General features: G+C 39.7%; 1 protein-coding gene across 2 annotated transcripts in view; it reads left to right on the plus strand.

Annotated features, from left to right (window-relative positions):
- Window positions 1–562: 562 nt before the first annotated feature.
- GLCCI1 (glucocorticoid induced 1) overlaps window positions 563–16186 on the plus strand; it is a 113882-nt gene continuing 98258 nt past the window's right edge. For both annotated transcript variants that reach the window (XM_043873022.1, XM_043873023.1), the window contains exon 1: window positions 563–1160. In XM_043873022.1, the coding sequence (XP_043728957.1) occupies window positions 701–1160 (460 nt within the window). In that variant the 5' untranslated portion in view covers window positions 563–700. The remainder of the gene's footprint in view (window positions 1161–16186) is intronic.

Genomic DNA, 16186 nt, shown 5'->3' on the forward strand with positions numbered 1-16186 from the left:
CAGAGTAGGACACCCACTTTCATTGGCAGGGGCTCCTTTCACTCCTACACTGAAACCAATCACTAGAGCACTGGTGGAGAAGGACGGAGCCAATGGGAATGCTCGTTGCGGCAGCTGCCGGTCCCGAGCGCCGGGAGGCGGTGCCGGGGGCGGGGTACGGGCTAGGGGGTTAGTTGCCATTTGGAGTGCGGAGCGGGCAGAAGCAGCGGCGGCGGCGTTTGCGGTGGCGCGGCTCCGCGGAGAGTCGGGCGCCTCGAGGCCCCTTTCCCCCTACCAGGGTCCCTAGAAGCAGGGGTCCAGGCCCTCTTTGCAGCTATCGGTCTCTCCCGCGCGTGCTGCCCCGCGAGTCGGCGTGATCCGGCCGGTTGCCCCTCTCCCCTGTCAGCGCGATGCCCGGGGCGGCGGCGGCGGCGGCGGCTTCGGGCTCCTTGCGGCCCCGGCCGTGACCGCCACAGCGAGCCCGGCCGGGCGGTTGGGGCCGTTGGACGTTTGTTTTCGCAGCTTTCCCCTCCCCCCTCGCCGAGGCGGCGGGGGTGCGCGTTGGGAAGGGGGAGCCGGGAGACTCCTCCCCCTCCCCGATCCCCCCGCCCCTCCCCCTTACACACTCGCACGCACTATCGCGCCGGCTCCCACACGCTCGCGCGCCTCCCGCTCCGCGCCTCGGTGTCGGCCGGCGTCGTCCCGGGCCCGCGGAGCCACCATGTCCACTGCCGCCTCCTCTTCCAGTTCCTCTCAGACCCCTCATCCCCCGCCGCAGAGGATGCGGCGCAGCGCCGCGGGTTCCCCGCCCGCCGCCCCAGCCACCGGCAGCGGGAACGGTGCAGGCGGCGGCGGCGGCGGTGGCGGTGTGGGCTGCGCCCCAGCTGCGGGAGCCGGCCGGCTGCTGCAGCCCATCCGCGCCACGGTGCCCTACCAACTCCTGCGGGGCAGCCAGCACAGTCCCACGCGCCCGCCCGCCGCCGCCGCCGCCGCCTCGCTGGGCAGCCTCCCGGGGCCCGGCGCGGCCCGCGGCCCCAGCCCGCCCAGCCCGACGCCGCCGCCGGCCGCGGCCCCAACCGAGCAGGCGCCGCGGGCCAAGGGCCGCTCGAGACGGTCCCCTGAGAGCCACCGGAGGAGCAACTCACCTGAGCGACGGAGCCCCGGCTCGCCCGTCTGCAGAGGTAGCGAGCCCAACCCTTCCGTCCTCCCGGGCTGCGTCTCCCTTCCCCGACGGTGCCCTCCGTGGAAACTTCAGCCTCTCCGGGCTTCTCTTTGCTAGTGCATTATCGAAGGTGTGAAAGTGGCTTTGGGAACCTCACCCCCCTGCGGTCGCTGCGGGGCTCGGAGGAGCGGACTGCAGAGCAACTTTTATTTGACCCTTCTGCCGCCCCTTCAGCTTTTATCTACCATCACACGCCTGCCTCGAAAGGTTTTTCAGTTTAAGAGCTGATTAGCTCACTCCTGTGTTTGCTGTTTGTAAGTGGGGGAAGGAGGAGCTGGGCGAAACACTTAAAAAAAACACGCACACCAACTCGGGCAGCAGATAAGGTGGTGGTTGTAATCTCTACAGCCTCTTTGTGCTTTCCTACAAAGTTCCCATAATATGTCTGTGCCTACCGGGGTAATTTTTTTCTTTTTTGGAGGGGTGGAGGCACTAGTTATGATGTAAGGATATCCTGTTGGGTGTGTAGAGGGGACAGTTTTGGATGTGCAATTGAAGTGTATAGTGTTTGGGTTTTTTTTTTTTTTTTGGTCTTCTTTTCTCTACTTTATATAGTCATATGCATCCGGGCAGTACTCAGTACTGCACTGAGAACAGTTTATGCCCAACTCAAGACTTGCATGGTAAATTTCTAAGGACCTATTTGTGGAGTGTGCTTACTTTTTCCCTTCCATTTGTAAGTACACTTAACAGTTCAGTTGAGCTGTTAAAGGATCTCGAGTTTCTTTTCTGTTAGTTGTCAAAGGCAGTGGAGACCTGGTGGATGCTGTCGGCTTCCCTTAATGTTTTGTGTTTTGGTGTGGTTTGGTTTATCTCTAGGGACATCACAGTGCATGATCTAGTTGAGTCCTGGGGGAGAAGAGGGAGATAAGCCAAAACAGGGATGTAAAGCTCATAAGGGAGAGGGGAGTAAGTAGCTCATGTGATTAGATACCGGGTTAGGGCTACAGATGCTGCTGCTGCTGCTTCTGCATTGTGGAGAGAACCTATCACACCGGTAACAGTGGAAAAAATCTCTCCTTGGGAGGAAAACATTGTGGAGCTCTGTATGGTGTTTTATATGGTATGTGGAATTTTTTTAATGGCGTTTTCTCGATGAGGGTCTTAGACCTGGAGAAAGTGATTGTGTTAAGATAGACTGCAGTTTGGGTGTTTTTGTTTTAATATTTCGGACCTTTAATTTGCATGTTGCTAAGGCCCTTGTTTTCAGACCACTTGATGGTGAAGCCAGGGTAGGATGTAGTGCAGTGGTATGTGTACGGGAGCACCAAGAAACACATCCTGTAATCTGTATGCACCAGAAGGAATTTGCTCCCCTACTCCTCCCCCAGGTCAAGCCAGCTGCAGAAACTGACATCCTCCAGCAAATCCTGAATGAATGAATGAAAACAACGTGATCGCCCTCATAATGACCACAACTGAACACACATCTTTGGCTGTATTTCATAGAAAAGGCCACCATTTTCTAACAGATTAATGCCATATGCGACTCCCTTGCTCATTTTCTAGAACGGTATGAAATGAAAGGTAACAGAATGAAAAGAAGGCGGCAGTTACATACATTTTTGAGTGATTTCGTTTCAACAGTACAGCCATTGGGTTTGGGGTCTTTCTTTTAAGGACTAATATGAGAGTCATAGAATAAGCCCTGCAGAAAGATTCTGTCCAGAGGGTTTTGTGGACATAGTAAGAGTAGTTTCAGCAATTGCTGCAATAATATGATGGCCATCTAGTACCTCCTCCCCTTTTGCTGATAACCACTAACATCTTACAATATACAACTTGCTTTTTCTGCATCTTTCAAAAGTCTTAATTGCTTAGGAATTACAAGGTCCATCATCAAGTAGTTTTAATAAAATGTGTGGCCAGACTTAACCTGTCCTCTTTGTTGTAGTACGGCACATCTGAGTTTAATGCAATTTTAACACAATCATGATGAAAACACTTCTCTAAGTCTGGCTGTGCAGGAGACAGATTTGCATCATCAGAGAGCTTGTACAGGGACCAGAAGAGGCCTTTCTGTTGTTTTTAACATCAAGTGTTTGTCATTTTCTTACATTGAAGTGATTTGGAATGTAGGCTCTTCTGCCCCCAGTTCCCTGATGGTATTACCTTTATGTTACTTCTCCACATCCCGCCTTGCTCCTCTCTACTCAAGTTAAAACTATAGAGCTCATCTTTGCTGTTTACTTTGCTATTTAAAATTCATACTATGAACAGTGGAACAATTTTTTCAAACGATTATCTACTCAGTTTCTTTTGAATTCTGCACGGTTCTGACTTCAGTGGATTTCAGCCTCCACAGGTCAAGGCTCCTCCCGCTGCTGCTGCCGCCCGCTGCAGACACTGACATCACTATACTGCATGAATGGAAAACAACAGCATGCTCCCTTTCTTGCTTTCCACCTCCTTCCCTTTCTGCACACTCCTGTGTGTGTGTGTGTGTGTGTGTGTATTATGTTGCATTTAAAACTACATTTAAAAATGTTAAATTAGGTAGCTAGTGGCTCAGGGATAGGTATTTAGTATAGAGGCATATTGTTTACAAAAAGCTTCAAGTGCTATGAGCATTTGGACTAGAGGTGACATAACAACATTCGGTATTTTTTTTATCTGGACTGGTGGTTATGGAAGAAAATACAGAAGCTGTAAACAGTTTTCTTTGTAGTTGTTTTACCAAGAAGAAGTTATGAAACAACATGATTTGTAAACATGTTAGATCATTATTATCTCCCTCTGAAACACTCTTGATATGCATTTATAGGGTTAAGTCTAGAGTGATAAATAATAATCAGATTATTTCACAAGGCTGAGAAAAAGCTGAATTATGTGAATAGGTACAATTTTAATATGATAGAATTTATAAAGTTTAGCAAGAAGATGTTAATTTTCTTTGTTTTGTAGCAAAGTTTTAGATAATTTAAATGGCTGTGATAATAGAAGATACATAAATCTCCAAACACCTTGCTCTCTACAGAGATCATCGAGTTTTATAAATTGAAACTATCTTGTTTGTGCATATGGATCATATTTTTGTTTGCATTTTTAAAAATTTTATTTTGCATTTTTAAAACTTCAAAGTTTGTTATTTATATTCTTTACTTCTGCCATTAGCAAAATGTCACCCTCCCCCTTGTTTAGTTCTGAAGGGTCTTGAAGTGGTGAATGACAAGCTACTGAATGCATCCTCAGGCTCCCTGTGATGTGTTTGTAATAGATGTAAAATCATAAAGTATTATGCAAATAGTTATTTTTTGTAATGGTAATATGTAAGTCTACCTTTGAGATAAATAGAACAACTCAAATGAGAATATAACAGGATGTTAGTGTTAAAATTAATGATCTTAGAAATCATGTGTAACAGTGAAAAGAAAATAGAATAAATTTGCTTCATTCTGAAAACGTCATAAAGCAAAACCTATGGGCTCGAAAACAGAACAAATACAGTTTTACTGTTCAAGGCAGTAAGTAGCAGTTGCACGTTCTTTTGTGGTTTTCTGTAAGGATTGAGCATTGAGATGAATTATAAATTCTAAAAGATATAAAGACAATTGCGTTAGAGCACTCTGGATGTAGAACACCACTTATTTTTAAGGGTACCAAACCTAATAACAAAAACATGGAAGAGCTTATAATTTTATATATTACCTGCTATGGAAAACAGCATGTGTTAATTCCTGATTTAACATAATAGATTTATTTAGGCCTAATAGTCTAACAGATTATTAACTCTAGAGTGAAATTTGCTAAGAATTTTTCATGAGTGTCTTGAGAGCTTTATTGTTTTATATGTTAAGAAGTTATTCTATTTAAAAGAGAATACAAAGCCAACCAACATATAATCCCGAATGACTGCCTTCAGAGTGTGTGTGTGTGTGTGTGTTTTAATCACTCCGTTTGCTTTCAGTTTTTATCTTTTCATTAAATTTCCTCTCTTGAGCCGTTTTTAGTGCTGTACTCAGTTTGTAGAATTCCAGCATTTTTAATTACATTTTCCCCCCATTTTAAAGATATTCAGACATTTTCTTACTATAAAGTTACTTCTCAGGCTAATATTCCTGAAAATTATGGTCCCCCACTCCTGTGCCCCCCACTTTTAAAATGTTTTCCTAGAGTGCTTAGAGTTACTTGTTTGAAAACTTTCTTATACTAGACTAAAAAATATACTGACAGTTAAAGCTTTGACTTTTCTCCCTAAAGAGAGAGCTTTCAAATACTGATTTTGGGGGAAGATTTTCAGCTTTTGAGAACTACACTAAGTATCAGCAGCATTCATTAATTTTTCCCATTAATTATGGTACATAAAACTTCTACATCAGTGGGTCAATAGCAAAATGGATATAAGTGAATTTATAGAAGTTTTTTATTCTTAAACATTTTCATGCTCAAAGATTACATTCCTCTCAAATAACTATTATTCTAAGCATATTGAATATTGTATACACCTAGTGTTATAAATGCGCCTTGATCAGTTTAACTGTATGTAAAGTTGTGTATACATATATTTAGCTAAAAATTACTTCATTATTTACTTTTACAGAAGGACATTTCACTCACCACAGTGTATGTTTCCTCAAGTATTTAATGCAAATTAGGATTTATACATTGGGGAAATGTTGAAGGGTAATGTTATCCTTGTGATTTTTGTTTGTGCTAATGCAGACTAAATGTGAAGAAGAAAATAAAGGAGTAATTGGGCTCCATGGCAGTGAATAACAATAGAAATAAAGGGCAATGTTCAACAAATGGCTAGTAGGAGAGGATTTTTCTTAAATCTGAAATTGAAAACATTGCTAAAAGCCCATTTTATCAAAGCTTTCATGTAGCTAATAATCTGCCAAGACGTATCTACTGATGACTTTGTTATTCTTAATTTTAGTTTAGTCTTTTCTCCAGAGTTTAAATCCCCAGACATCACCCTGATAGGATTTTCCGTAGCACCTGTCTGGGGTTTGTGCCTGCTGCTGTTGTTTTTTGTCTTTAATATATAATTTTGTTCTCTTATTAAATGTCTAGGAGACCAAATCACTGGTGCTGTTTCTGTCCTGTATTCTTTTTTAACAAAAAGTTGAGCTTATCTCGTAATTGTCTCTAACTGGGTTTGCTTAAAGTAAGTGGAAGACAGAGCACACTATCATCTATGATGTAAAAAACTTGAGAAGCTGATGGAAGAGCCAGAAGCCATCTTGCTTTCCCTTTCTACCCCTCATCTGAATCCCTGGGACTGACTATGACTTCATCACTCATCCGGCTTATTCTAGAAGAACAAGATTGGTGCTTATTCTGAAAAAAAAAAAAAAAAAAAACCACACACACACATACATACATATATATATGTATATATAATGGATTTATAGTAATTCTGAAGAAAATAGGATTATTCTTAATTATGAACAAATTGTGGAAAAAACATTTTTCTAGTATTTCATTTTTGTAGGAGCAAGCATGGCAGATACCTTTAAGCGGTGGTGTTTACCGCAGGTAAATGTTACTGTGGCAGCTGGCAGGACGAGGCCGGTTCACGGATGCCTCAGTCTTGCAGGGGTAGTTGCTCAGTCGTGTCTGTCTCTTCGTGACCCCATGGATTGTGGCCCTCCAGGCTCCTCTGTCCATGGGATTCCCCAGGCAAGAATACTGGAGTGGGTTGCCATTTCCTCCTCCGGGGATCTTCCCAACCCAGGGATTGAACCCACATCTCTGGCGTCTCCTGCATTGCAGGCAGATTCTTTGCCACTGAGCTACCCGGTAAGCCCCAGATACCTCAATAACCTCTCCAATATTATGTTGTATCTCTAAAGATGTAGGTAGAAAGGAAGAAAACATGTGAGTGCTTAAGGCAATATATACTTTCATTCATCAAGAAAGTGAATTTGAAATCTGTCTTTTGATTTTAGATACGGTGTTCACTCTACAGGATTATCCTGTTGCTCCTAATTGAAAGGAGACTCTGATACTGGTCATCAGCTGTGATTTCTGAGCTGTAAAAATTACTAATGAATAGGTTTTCTGTTGCTTCCGCAGCACTGTTAACACTGCTGGAGTATGTTTTGACATTTTCGGAATGTCTAAAAATGTAAGACCTAGGTTAGTGAATGTAACTGAAATAGAATATGGTTGGATGGCCGTATCTCTCTGTTGTCACATAAAAGCCTGAGAATGTGTGTGTGAGCACGATTGTATGTGTGAGAGAAGGAGGGTGTAAGTGACGGTGTGTGTAGTGAGACGTATTTTCCCCCATGATTATTAAAAGTTAGTTATATGTGGTGATAAGCTGGTAAATGTTGCAGGAATCACTAAGCAGAGATTCTGGTCTCAGGTGATAGTCCCAGCAACTGGTGCTGGATTAATTTAGCCCCTTACCCCTAAGAAGCTAATAATTATCCCTGCAATTTGTGGGTTTGAACTCTGCATGTTTGTAACTTAATGAAATGCCACTATGGTGCACTTTAATGATGGCTCACCAAAAATAAGGATGAGTTAAATTTGTGAGACTCATTATTGTGTGGGAAGACTGGTGTCCAAAATTGTCTTCCAAGATATTAGAATTAAGAAACTCACTAAACTTCTGGATGTGTTTCATAACAAGAATGCAAAAACTGCTACAGCTTGCTGCCTGGTGTCACTGAAGATCAAGTATCTATCTCCTGCTGACAGTAATAGCCCCTTATTTAGCCAGTATGGCCACAGGGAGAACTTCTGCTAATAGTTCACATAGCTAACTTTTAGATTACTGAAATATTAACTATTTGGTGAAACAAATGCTTTCTAAAATCATTATACAATTGTTTTCTTAAGCAGAACAAACAAAACCTCAAGGAACTCTTTGTGGCTTGATTAGTTTTGTTAATACCTATGATATTCCTAATAAAATGATTGCTATAGATACTACTGAATATAAGATTGAATGAGCAGGGCCTATTACTGATTCTATAAACTTGCTTTGGGAAGTGTCTTTTTTTCTGATAAATGTAGAATGAAACAGTGTGTGGCCACATTTATTCCTTTATAGAGTAACCTGGCTTTTTTCTCTTATCAAGTTAAAGACCAAAAAATTATTTGCCAAATGGTTCCATAAAAGAACCTTAGAAACAAAAAGGTATGCTGAAAAATAACTAGTATTTGAAGTCAAGAGACTTGGGTTATTTTATCCACTTCTAACATTTGACTTATAAGTCCCTAAATCTTCATCTTATTTTCTCTATCTTTAAAATGAGATGGGTAGGCTTTTTAAGAGTTCAGTTGGGTAAGGAAAAGAGTCTCCTATAGAAGGAAAAGTAAGTTTATTAAACTAGATGATTCTTTTGAATTTTTAAAACTAGTTTTACTGAGGTATAGCTGACAAACTTGTATATGTTTTAAGGTACACAGTGTGATAATTTGGTATACATTTACAAAGTGAAGTGATTACCATAATCAAGATATATCCATTACCTCACATAGCTACTTTTTTTTTTCTATGTGGGATGAGAACACTTAAGATCTATTCTTAGCAAATTCCAAGTATACAATACAGTATTACTGACTACAGTCACCATCTGTACATTAGGTTCCCAGAACTTACGTGTCTTATAACTTAAAGTATGTGCCCTTCCAGCACCTTTCCTCACCTGCCAGTCCGTCATCTATTCTATTCTCTCCTTCGGTGAATTGCTTTTTAAGATTACGCACATAAGTGAGATCATCATTATTTTTTTTCCTGTGTATTTGTTTTTCTGTGTCTGGCTTATTTCACTTAGAAAAATATCCTCCAAGTTCATCTATGTTGTTGCCAATGGCAGGATTTCCTTTTTAAAAGACTGTATAATATTCCATTGTGTGTGTGTGTATATTCCATACATACATATATGTATATATTTTCTTTATCTATTCCCCCATGAGTGAACACATAGGTTCTCCATATCTTAGTTACTGTAGAGAATGCTTCATTGAATATGGGAGTGCAGGTATCTTTTCAAGATACTGATGTTATTTCCTATAAGTATATACTCGAAGTGAGATTGCTAGATTATATGTTAGTTCTATTTTTAAGTTTTTGAGGAACCTTCATATTGTTTCCCATTCCCACCAATTTACATTCTCACCAATGGTATACAAGGGTTCTCTTTTCTCCACATCCTCACCAACATGTGTTATTTTCTTGTCTTTTGACAGTAGCCATTCTACCAAGTGTGAGATGGTGTCTCATTGTGGTTTTAATTTGCTTGTCTCTGGTTAGTGATGTCTGAGCACCTTTTCATGTACCCTCATTAGCTGTTTATATGTCATCTTTGGAAAATGTCTACTTAGCTCCTTTGTCTATTATTTAATGAGCTCATTTGTGTTTTCTGCTATTGAGCTACATGAATGCCATATATATATTTGGATATAGCAAATGTATATATCCAAAATACTAGGCCCTTATCAGATGTCTGGTTTGCAGGTATTTTCTTCTATGCCATAACTTGTCTTTTCGTTTTGTTAATTGTTTCCTTTGCTGTGCAGAAGCTTTGTAGTTGCTTGTTTATTTTTGCTTTCATTGTTTGTGCTTTTGGTATTATATCCAAAATGTCATTGCCAAGACTGAGCTTTTTCCGTATGTTTTCTTCTAGGAGTTTGACAGTTCCAGGTCTTATATTTAAGTCTTTAATCCATTTCAAGTTAATTTTGTGCATGGTATAAGATAGGGTTCAGTTTCCCTCTTTTGCACGTGGATATCCAGTTTTCCTAGGACCATGTATAGAGAGACTATCCTTTTCTCATTTATATTCTTGGTACCTCTGTCAAAGATTAGTTGACCATATATGCGTGGATTTTTGTATCTGGGCCCTCTGTGTCATTGGTCTGATGTGAAGAGCCAGTTCATGGGAAAAGACCCTGATGCTAGGAAAGGTTGAGGGCATAAGGAGAAGGGGGTGACAGAGGATGAGATGGTTGGAGGGCATCACTGACCCAATGGACATGAGTTTGAGCAAACTCCGGGAGATAGTGAAGGACAGGGAAGCCTGGCGTGCTGCAGTCCATGGGGTTACAAAGAGTTGGACACGACTTAATGACTGAACAACAACAAATAGGTGTGGATTGATTTATCTGGGCCCTCTGTTCCATTGGTTTATGTGTCTGTCTGTATGCCAGTACCATACTGTTTCCATTGCTATAGCATTGTGTAAACTAGATGATTCTTCATAAAATTAGTTACGTATTGAGCAACTAGTCTTAACCAGAACTCAGTGTAGAATACTTTTATAATACTTTTACAATCTGTCTTCACAGATAACTTTTATAATCTCGCTTCTCTCTTGGGAGGTTAAGTAATTTGCTCCAGGTCAGGTGGCATGCACAAGAGGCCCACCGGGCCGTGTAACTCTGAAGTCCTGACTTCAGGTTAGCTGGGAGTTGCCTTTGGAACCCAGTTAGTTATGGGACAGGAAAACATGCACAATGGGTAATCCCATTGCTTATATAGTTAAGACACAGAAAGGCCAAAAATAGTTTTGGCAGGGGGGTTGGGTGAAGAGAAAGCTAAATGGGACTAAACTCTAGGGTCCACAGAACTTAAAATAGCTGCAAGTATTCCCAGTGATTCAGGCCTCAGATATGTATATAAGAATGCCATAGCACTTCAGAGCTTTATTATGTCATTAGTAGGCCTTTCCCTTGGTCTGTAAAATATACTTTAAGACAGAATTTAGATTTCATGTGAAATCTCAAAATCTGGGTAGAATGAGTCTTTTGTATTTTCATATTTGATAATGTAACCTTTGCACTTGTAATAAAGCATCATAAGGTTCCATTCAAGCATAACACTGATTTTAACTTGCACCGTTCTTTGACAGCTCAGCAGCATTCACACTAGTATATTTCATTCTCATGGCAAAGTAAGGTGTTCTGTCTTCTCAGTTTATGCCTGCTTGGGCCCTTTTCCTTTTCCTCGGTTTGCTGATGTGATGTAGAAAGATGTTTCAATCTCCAGTTTAACAGCTTCTTTCCGGATGTTGTGACATTTTTCAGGGTCACTTGTGCTTACTGTATGCGCTCTTTGATAGTGTGGAATATGGATCCTTCATAAGTAACATGAGACATGGCATTTTTATTGTTGTTCTGATACTGAAAGTGCTTTATAGAGTCTAGGTGATGAAGTTTCTCATGACATTTCTTCTGTAATTAGTTTTCTAGTTAAATACATCAGTTTGTAAGTTGGATTAGTGAAGTAATCTTTGTAGCTGAGAAAATAATAAAAAAACTTACAGAGCTCAGTTGCTTAGTTACCTTTAAAAACTGTTGCCTGTGTTCATGTAACCTGTGAAATGATCTTTCCATAAACGTGTACAAAAGATCATAGTAAAATAGGGATTTTTCTCTATATTAGCTGGTAATCTGTAAACAAATTATGATAGTTTTGAGTTTTCTCTGACAGTGTCATTTTCTTTCTACTAAAGGGTTTTTGAAGGTACTCTGAAAAGAATCAACTGTCCTTTTCCTGTTTAAAGTCAGGTTATTTCATTTAAGTGTCTAATACTTACTAAGCAGGGATTAGCAAATACTGCTAAATGCAGTTTCATTAGTGTTGTAAAATTAGGGAGGTAGACTGTGCTCAGAAATAATGTTTTGGGGGAAAAGCTAAAATATGCAGCAATATTTTGATCAGAGAGCTTAAAAAAAACCTTATTTTAAAATTCTGGTCATTCTTAACATATCTAAGTGACCTATTATTGAAAAACACCTGGTCAGTTGATCACATTTGTTTACTCTTTGTCTTTTTGGTTAAAATACAAAAAGGATGAATACAGCTTTAATTTCAGTGATAACTGTTCATTCAAGAAATTTTTATTTTCAGGTATTGCAGTAGCTGTTGATAGTATGTTGATGGGTAAAACTAGTGGATTTTCTCTCTCTTTCACACAATGAATATTTATTGAGTCTCTACTATGTCTGAAGAGCTCTGTTTAACCCTTAAAGAATACATATTCTAGGTGCCGTTGGGGTGTTCACATTTATATTTCTCAACAAACTCAGATCATTTAAAATCTGCCAGGAATATGACCCACTGTTTTCTCTGAGCCTTGAACTTCAGATATGAATTATTATGTTCCTATGCTTCTCTTTCAAGGTTAGGTTGAGCTTTTTGGTATTCTTTTTTGAATACTGAATACTAATTATATGTGTTTTTCCTTTACTAGATGAAGCTTAGGAGAGCATCATCTTGTGGCTTCTCTAATATATCTAGGTCTAAGTTGTATTGCTGCCTAGACATATTAAAATATTCTGCTCAAATTTGGCCTAGTCTTGTGGAATTAACATGAAATCAGCTTCTGAAGCTGTTCTACTTGGAGAAACTTAAAAAACCATCATGCCAAAAACTGTGGACATATTCAATTAAAAATTTAAATGTTTTCAGATCTGTCATAAAGATTATGATTATGCTAAGCTCCAAGTAGGAGAATGTGAATTACATATTAATTTGTGCTTTGTTATAATGTAAAAATTTTAAAGTATAGAGCAGATTTTGGGGTGGTTATTTACTTAAGAGAATATCCAATTTATGTGCAAGTAAAATTATTCAATTTACCAAAGTGTTATTTACACAAACTTTTTAGGAAGTCAGTTACACAAGATTGAGGTTCATCTGAGGTTGTAAAAATATATTACTGAATAGTGTAATTTCTCGTTGCTACATAAAATGTTCTACTGACATTTAGCAGAATTAACATCCTAAGAAGTTATACATGAACATGAATAGATCTCTCCATTCCCTTTCTAGTGTGAGTATTAAAATTATAAGAAATTTTGTATTCAGATAACCCCTAAAAGGGAAAGAATTCATATGCACTAATGATTCTATTTCTCACTTTTTTCTGTGGAAAGGTATGCTTTTAAATTCAATAAATATTCCAGGGTTTTTTTACTGGATTATTTTGTCCTTATAAAAAAAGTTATTATTTGAGTTATAATTTCCTACCAAACCTTTCCTAACCAGTTTCATGGAGGAAATATTTCTTCCTTCATGAAAAACTTTCACCAAACCGTCTACTGTTATTAATGTCAAGAGGACAAGGCAATAAGTCAGCGTAATTAGACTAGATATATGATTAACACTGTGGATTATGATCTTTATAATTGTATATTCCTATAGTCTGACTTTAACTTAAAGTTTCTGTATATACTTAAGGATTAAGAAATTAACTGCTCACCTATATATCCACTATTAACTAACAGGCACCTACTGTATAGCAAAGGGAACACTACTCAACACTCTACAATGGCCTATGTGGGAAAAGAATCTAAACCAGAGTGGACATACGCATATGTATAACAGACTCATTTTGCTGACACCTGCAGCTAACAGAACATTGTAAATCAACCTCACCCCAATAGAAACTTAAAAGTAAACAAACATTCACAGGAAGTTGAAAAGACAGTAGAGAGAAGTCCCGTGTAGCCTTCATCCACTTTTCCTTTCATGACTATATCTTACAAAATTACAGCATGGCATCAAACCAGGATTTCTGTATTGGTGCGCCTGACGCTGTGTGTGTGTATCAGTCTTGGCACGTGAGCAGCAACCTGTGTGACCACCAGGATAGTCAGGATCAGACCCGCTCTGTCACAGACGTCAGACGCCACCGAGATCGCCCTCTCGTGCTGCCCCTCGTAGTCGCCCCGCTCCTCCCGTCTCCCCACCTTCCCGACTCCTGCCAGCCACCAGTCTGTCCTCGTCTGGATGGTTTTGTCATTTTGAGAACGTTAGATAAAAGGAATCACACCCTATGTGGCCTTTTGAGCCTGGCTCTTTTTCACTCAACATAATGCCACTGACATATATCAAAGCTGTTGAGAGTACTGATAGTCTGTTCTCCTTTATTGCCGAGCAAAATTCCAAGATCCACGGATGTACCACAGTTTCTTTAACCCATCACTTATTGGAGTACATTGTGGTTAAATTTGGGGCTATTACAAATAAAAATCTGCTCCATAAAATGTTACGAAAATTTGTGTACAGATTTTTTTTAAAAAAGAAGTTAATTGGTCACCTAATCCGATTATACCTGAAGTCTGCACAGTATCCATTAGAGTGATGTATACATATGTATATAAGAGAGAGAATGCTGCAGGGTTCACATTCCTTTCTTAGCAGTCACTGGGTAATCACTGGCTCCTGACACTTTTGCCATGCAGAGTAGAAACTCATGGTCATCTTCTCATAATGCTGTAAATGGTAGTGACTTATACCAAGTGTTAGTTACTTAGAGCTCTATGTTACTTGCCTCATGTAAGATAAAACCAGTGGACATTTAACTAGATGAGAATTCTGAACATCTTCCTTGTGGTTATAGAGAAACTTACTATTTCTAACACAATTATATTTCCTTCTGGAGGCATGTCTTAAAAGCTGAATTCTTTGTAGTATTTACTTCAGGACTCTTTGTTAAAAATGAGTTTGTTGGATGGGTTTCTAGATACAGACTGATCAGCTTAAGTATAAATTCCCCTTTCTGAGTCAACTAACATAATTTGGAATGACAATTCAGTTATCTGTAGTTTAATTTTCTTAACAAGTGTATGATAATTTTCTCTGCTGGAATTGGCTTTGTGATTTTTGAGCAGAAGATTATATTGGTATTTAAATTGAAAGTTGAAACAAGCCTTGAAAGGTGTAGTTATTGCATTTCCACTAATTGGAATGGGTATTCTTAAAGGTGGCAACTATATAGCAAATTAAAACAGACATGATGCTTACATCCTGCAAGTTTACCTATCCAGATATTTTAAAATGTCATTATAATTGTCCTTGGATGTTTTGCTCATGCCCTTTACCTCCTTGCTGATTTTGTTACCATCTATATATAAAGTTTTCACTTAAAGTATACTCCACCTATGTTTCACATAGTAGAATATATCATACTTCCTTATGTAACATGCTTTGAAAAGGTGGCCTAGTGTATATTTCTATGCTGACAGAAAAGCAGTGATTTATTACTGCATTTTACTCTGTAATTTCAAACTTAGGTAATTATCCCCATGTGATAAGATAGTATTAGAAGCATCATTATCACTGTGTGTGAGTCAGTTGCCCAGTCGTGTCTGACTCTTTGCCATCCCGTGGACTGTAGCCCACCAGGCTCCTCTGTCCATGGAAGTTCTCAGAGAAGGACACTGGAGTAGGTAGCCATTTCCTTCTCCAGGGGATCTTCCTGACACAGGTATCAAACCTGGCTCTCCTGCATTGCAGGTGGACTCTTTACCGTCTGAGCCACCAATTTAAACTCAGAGATTTGGTACAGAAAGAGGGCTGAATAGTTTCTTGTATTTGCTTACTGGCAGTATGAAACACAGCAGCCTTGGTTAAGACTTTCAGACCCAGAGCATCATTGGATTGGGTTCTTAACTTCCTCACAGCATAGTTATTAGCTTCTCCTCCTCCCTCATTTATCCCATTCTCTGTCTTATCCCATCTCCCATCTCCGCAGAATTATGTCCTGAATCTGGTAGCTTCTTTCCATCACCTCATGGCTTCATTACTGCTTATTGCTTTGCTAGAAATGCTGCCTCTCCAGTGGCTCCCCTGTCATTACTCTCCCGTCTCTAATTTACCCATTGGCATTGTTATAAACACAGTCTTTCTTTAAAAAAAACTCTCAAGTTCACAATCCTTGCCTTGACATAAATGACTCATGTTAGCATCCACAATTGTGTACTTCGAATACTTTGTAAACTGAACTCACTTTGTATTGAAAATGCTGTTATCTTTCAGTAGCTCCATAGTTCTTTCCTTGTCAGGGTAAGGATTCCTTGTCAGGGTAAGGTAATCTATTGATTACTGTAAATAAAATTATTCTATTTGTGGTGATGATTATAATAATTCAATGAGACACACTCTAAAATTTGTCTCAAACTATCTCTGAGGGTAATTCAGACAAACTGCCTTTCTATTGTAGACACTTCTAAGTATTTACCAAATCCTGTTTTGTCTCCCTCTTGGCCCACATCTAGACTTTTTTTTCTACTCCT

This window comes from Cervus elaphus, chromosome 18 (genome assembly GCF_910594005.1).
Source record: "Cervus elaphus chromosome 18, mCerEla1.1, whole genome shotgun sequence".
Lineage (NCBI taxonomy): Eukaryota > Metazoa > Chordata > Mammalia > Artiodactyla > Cervidae > Cervus > Cervus elaphus.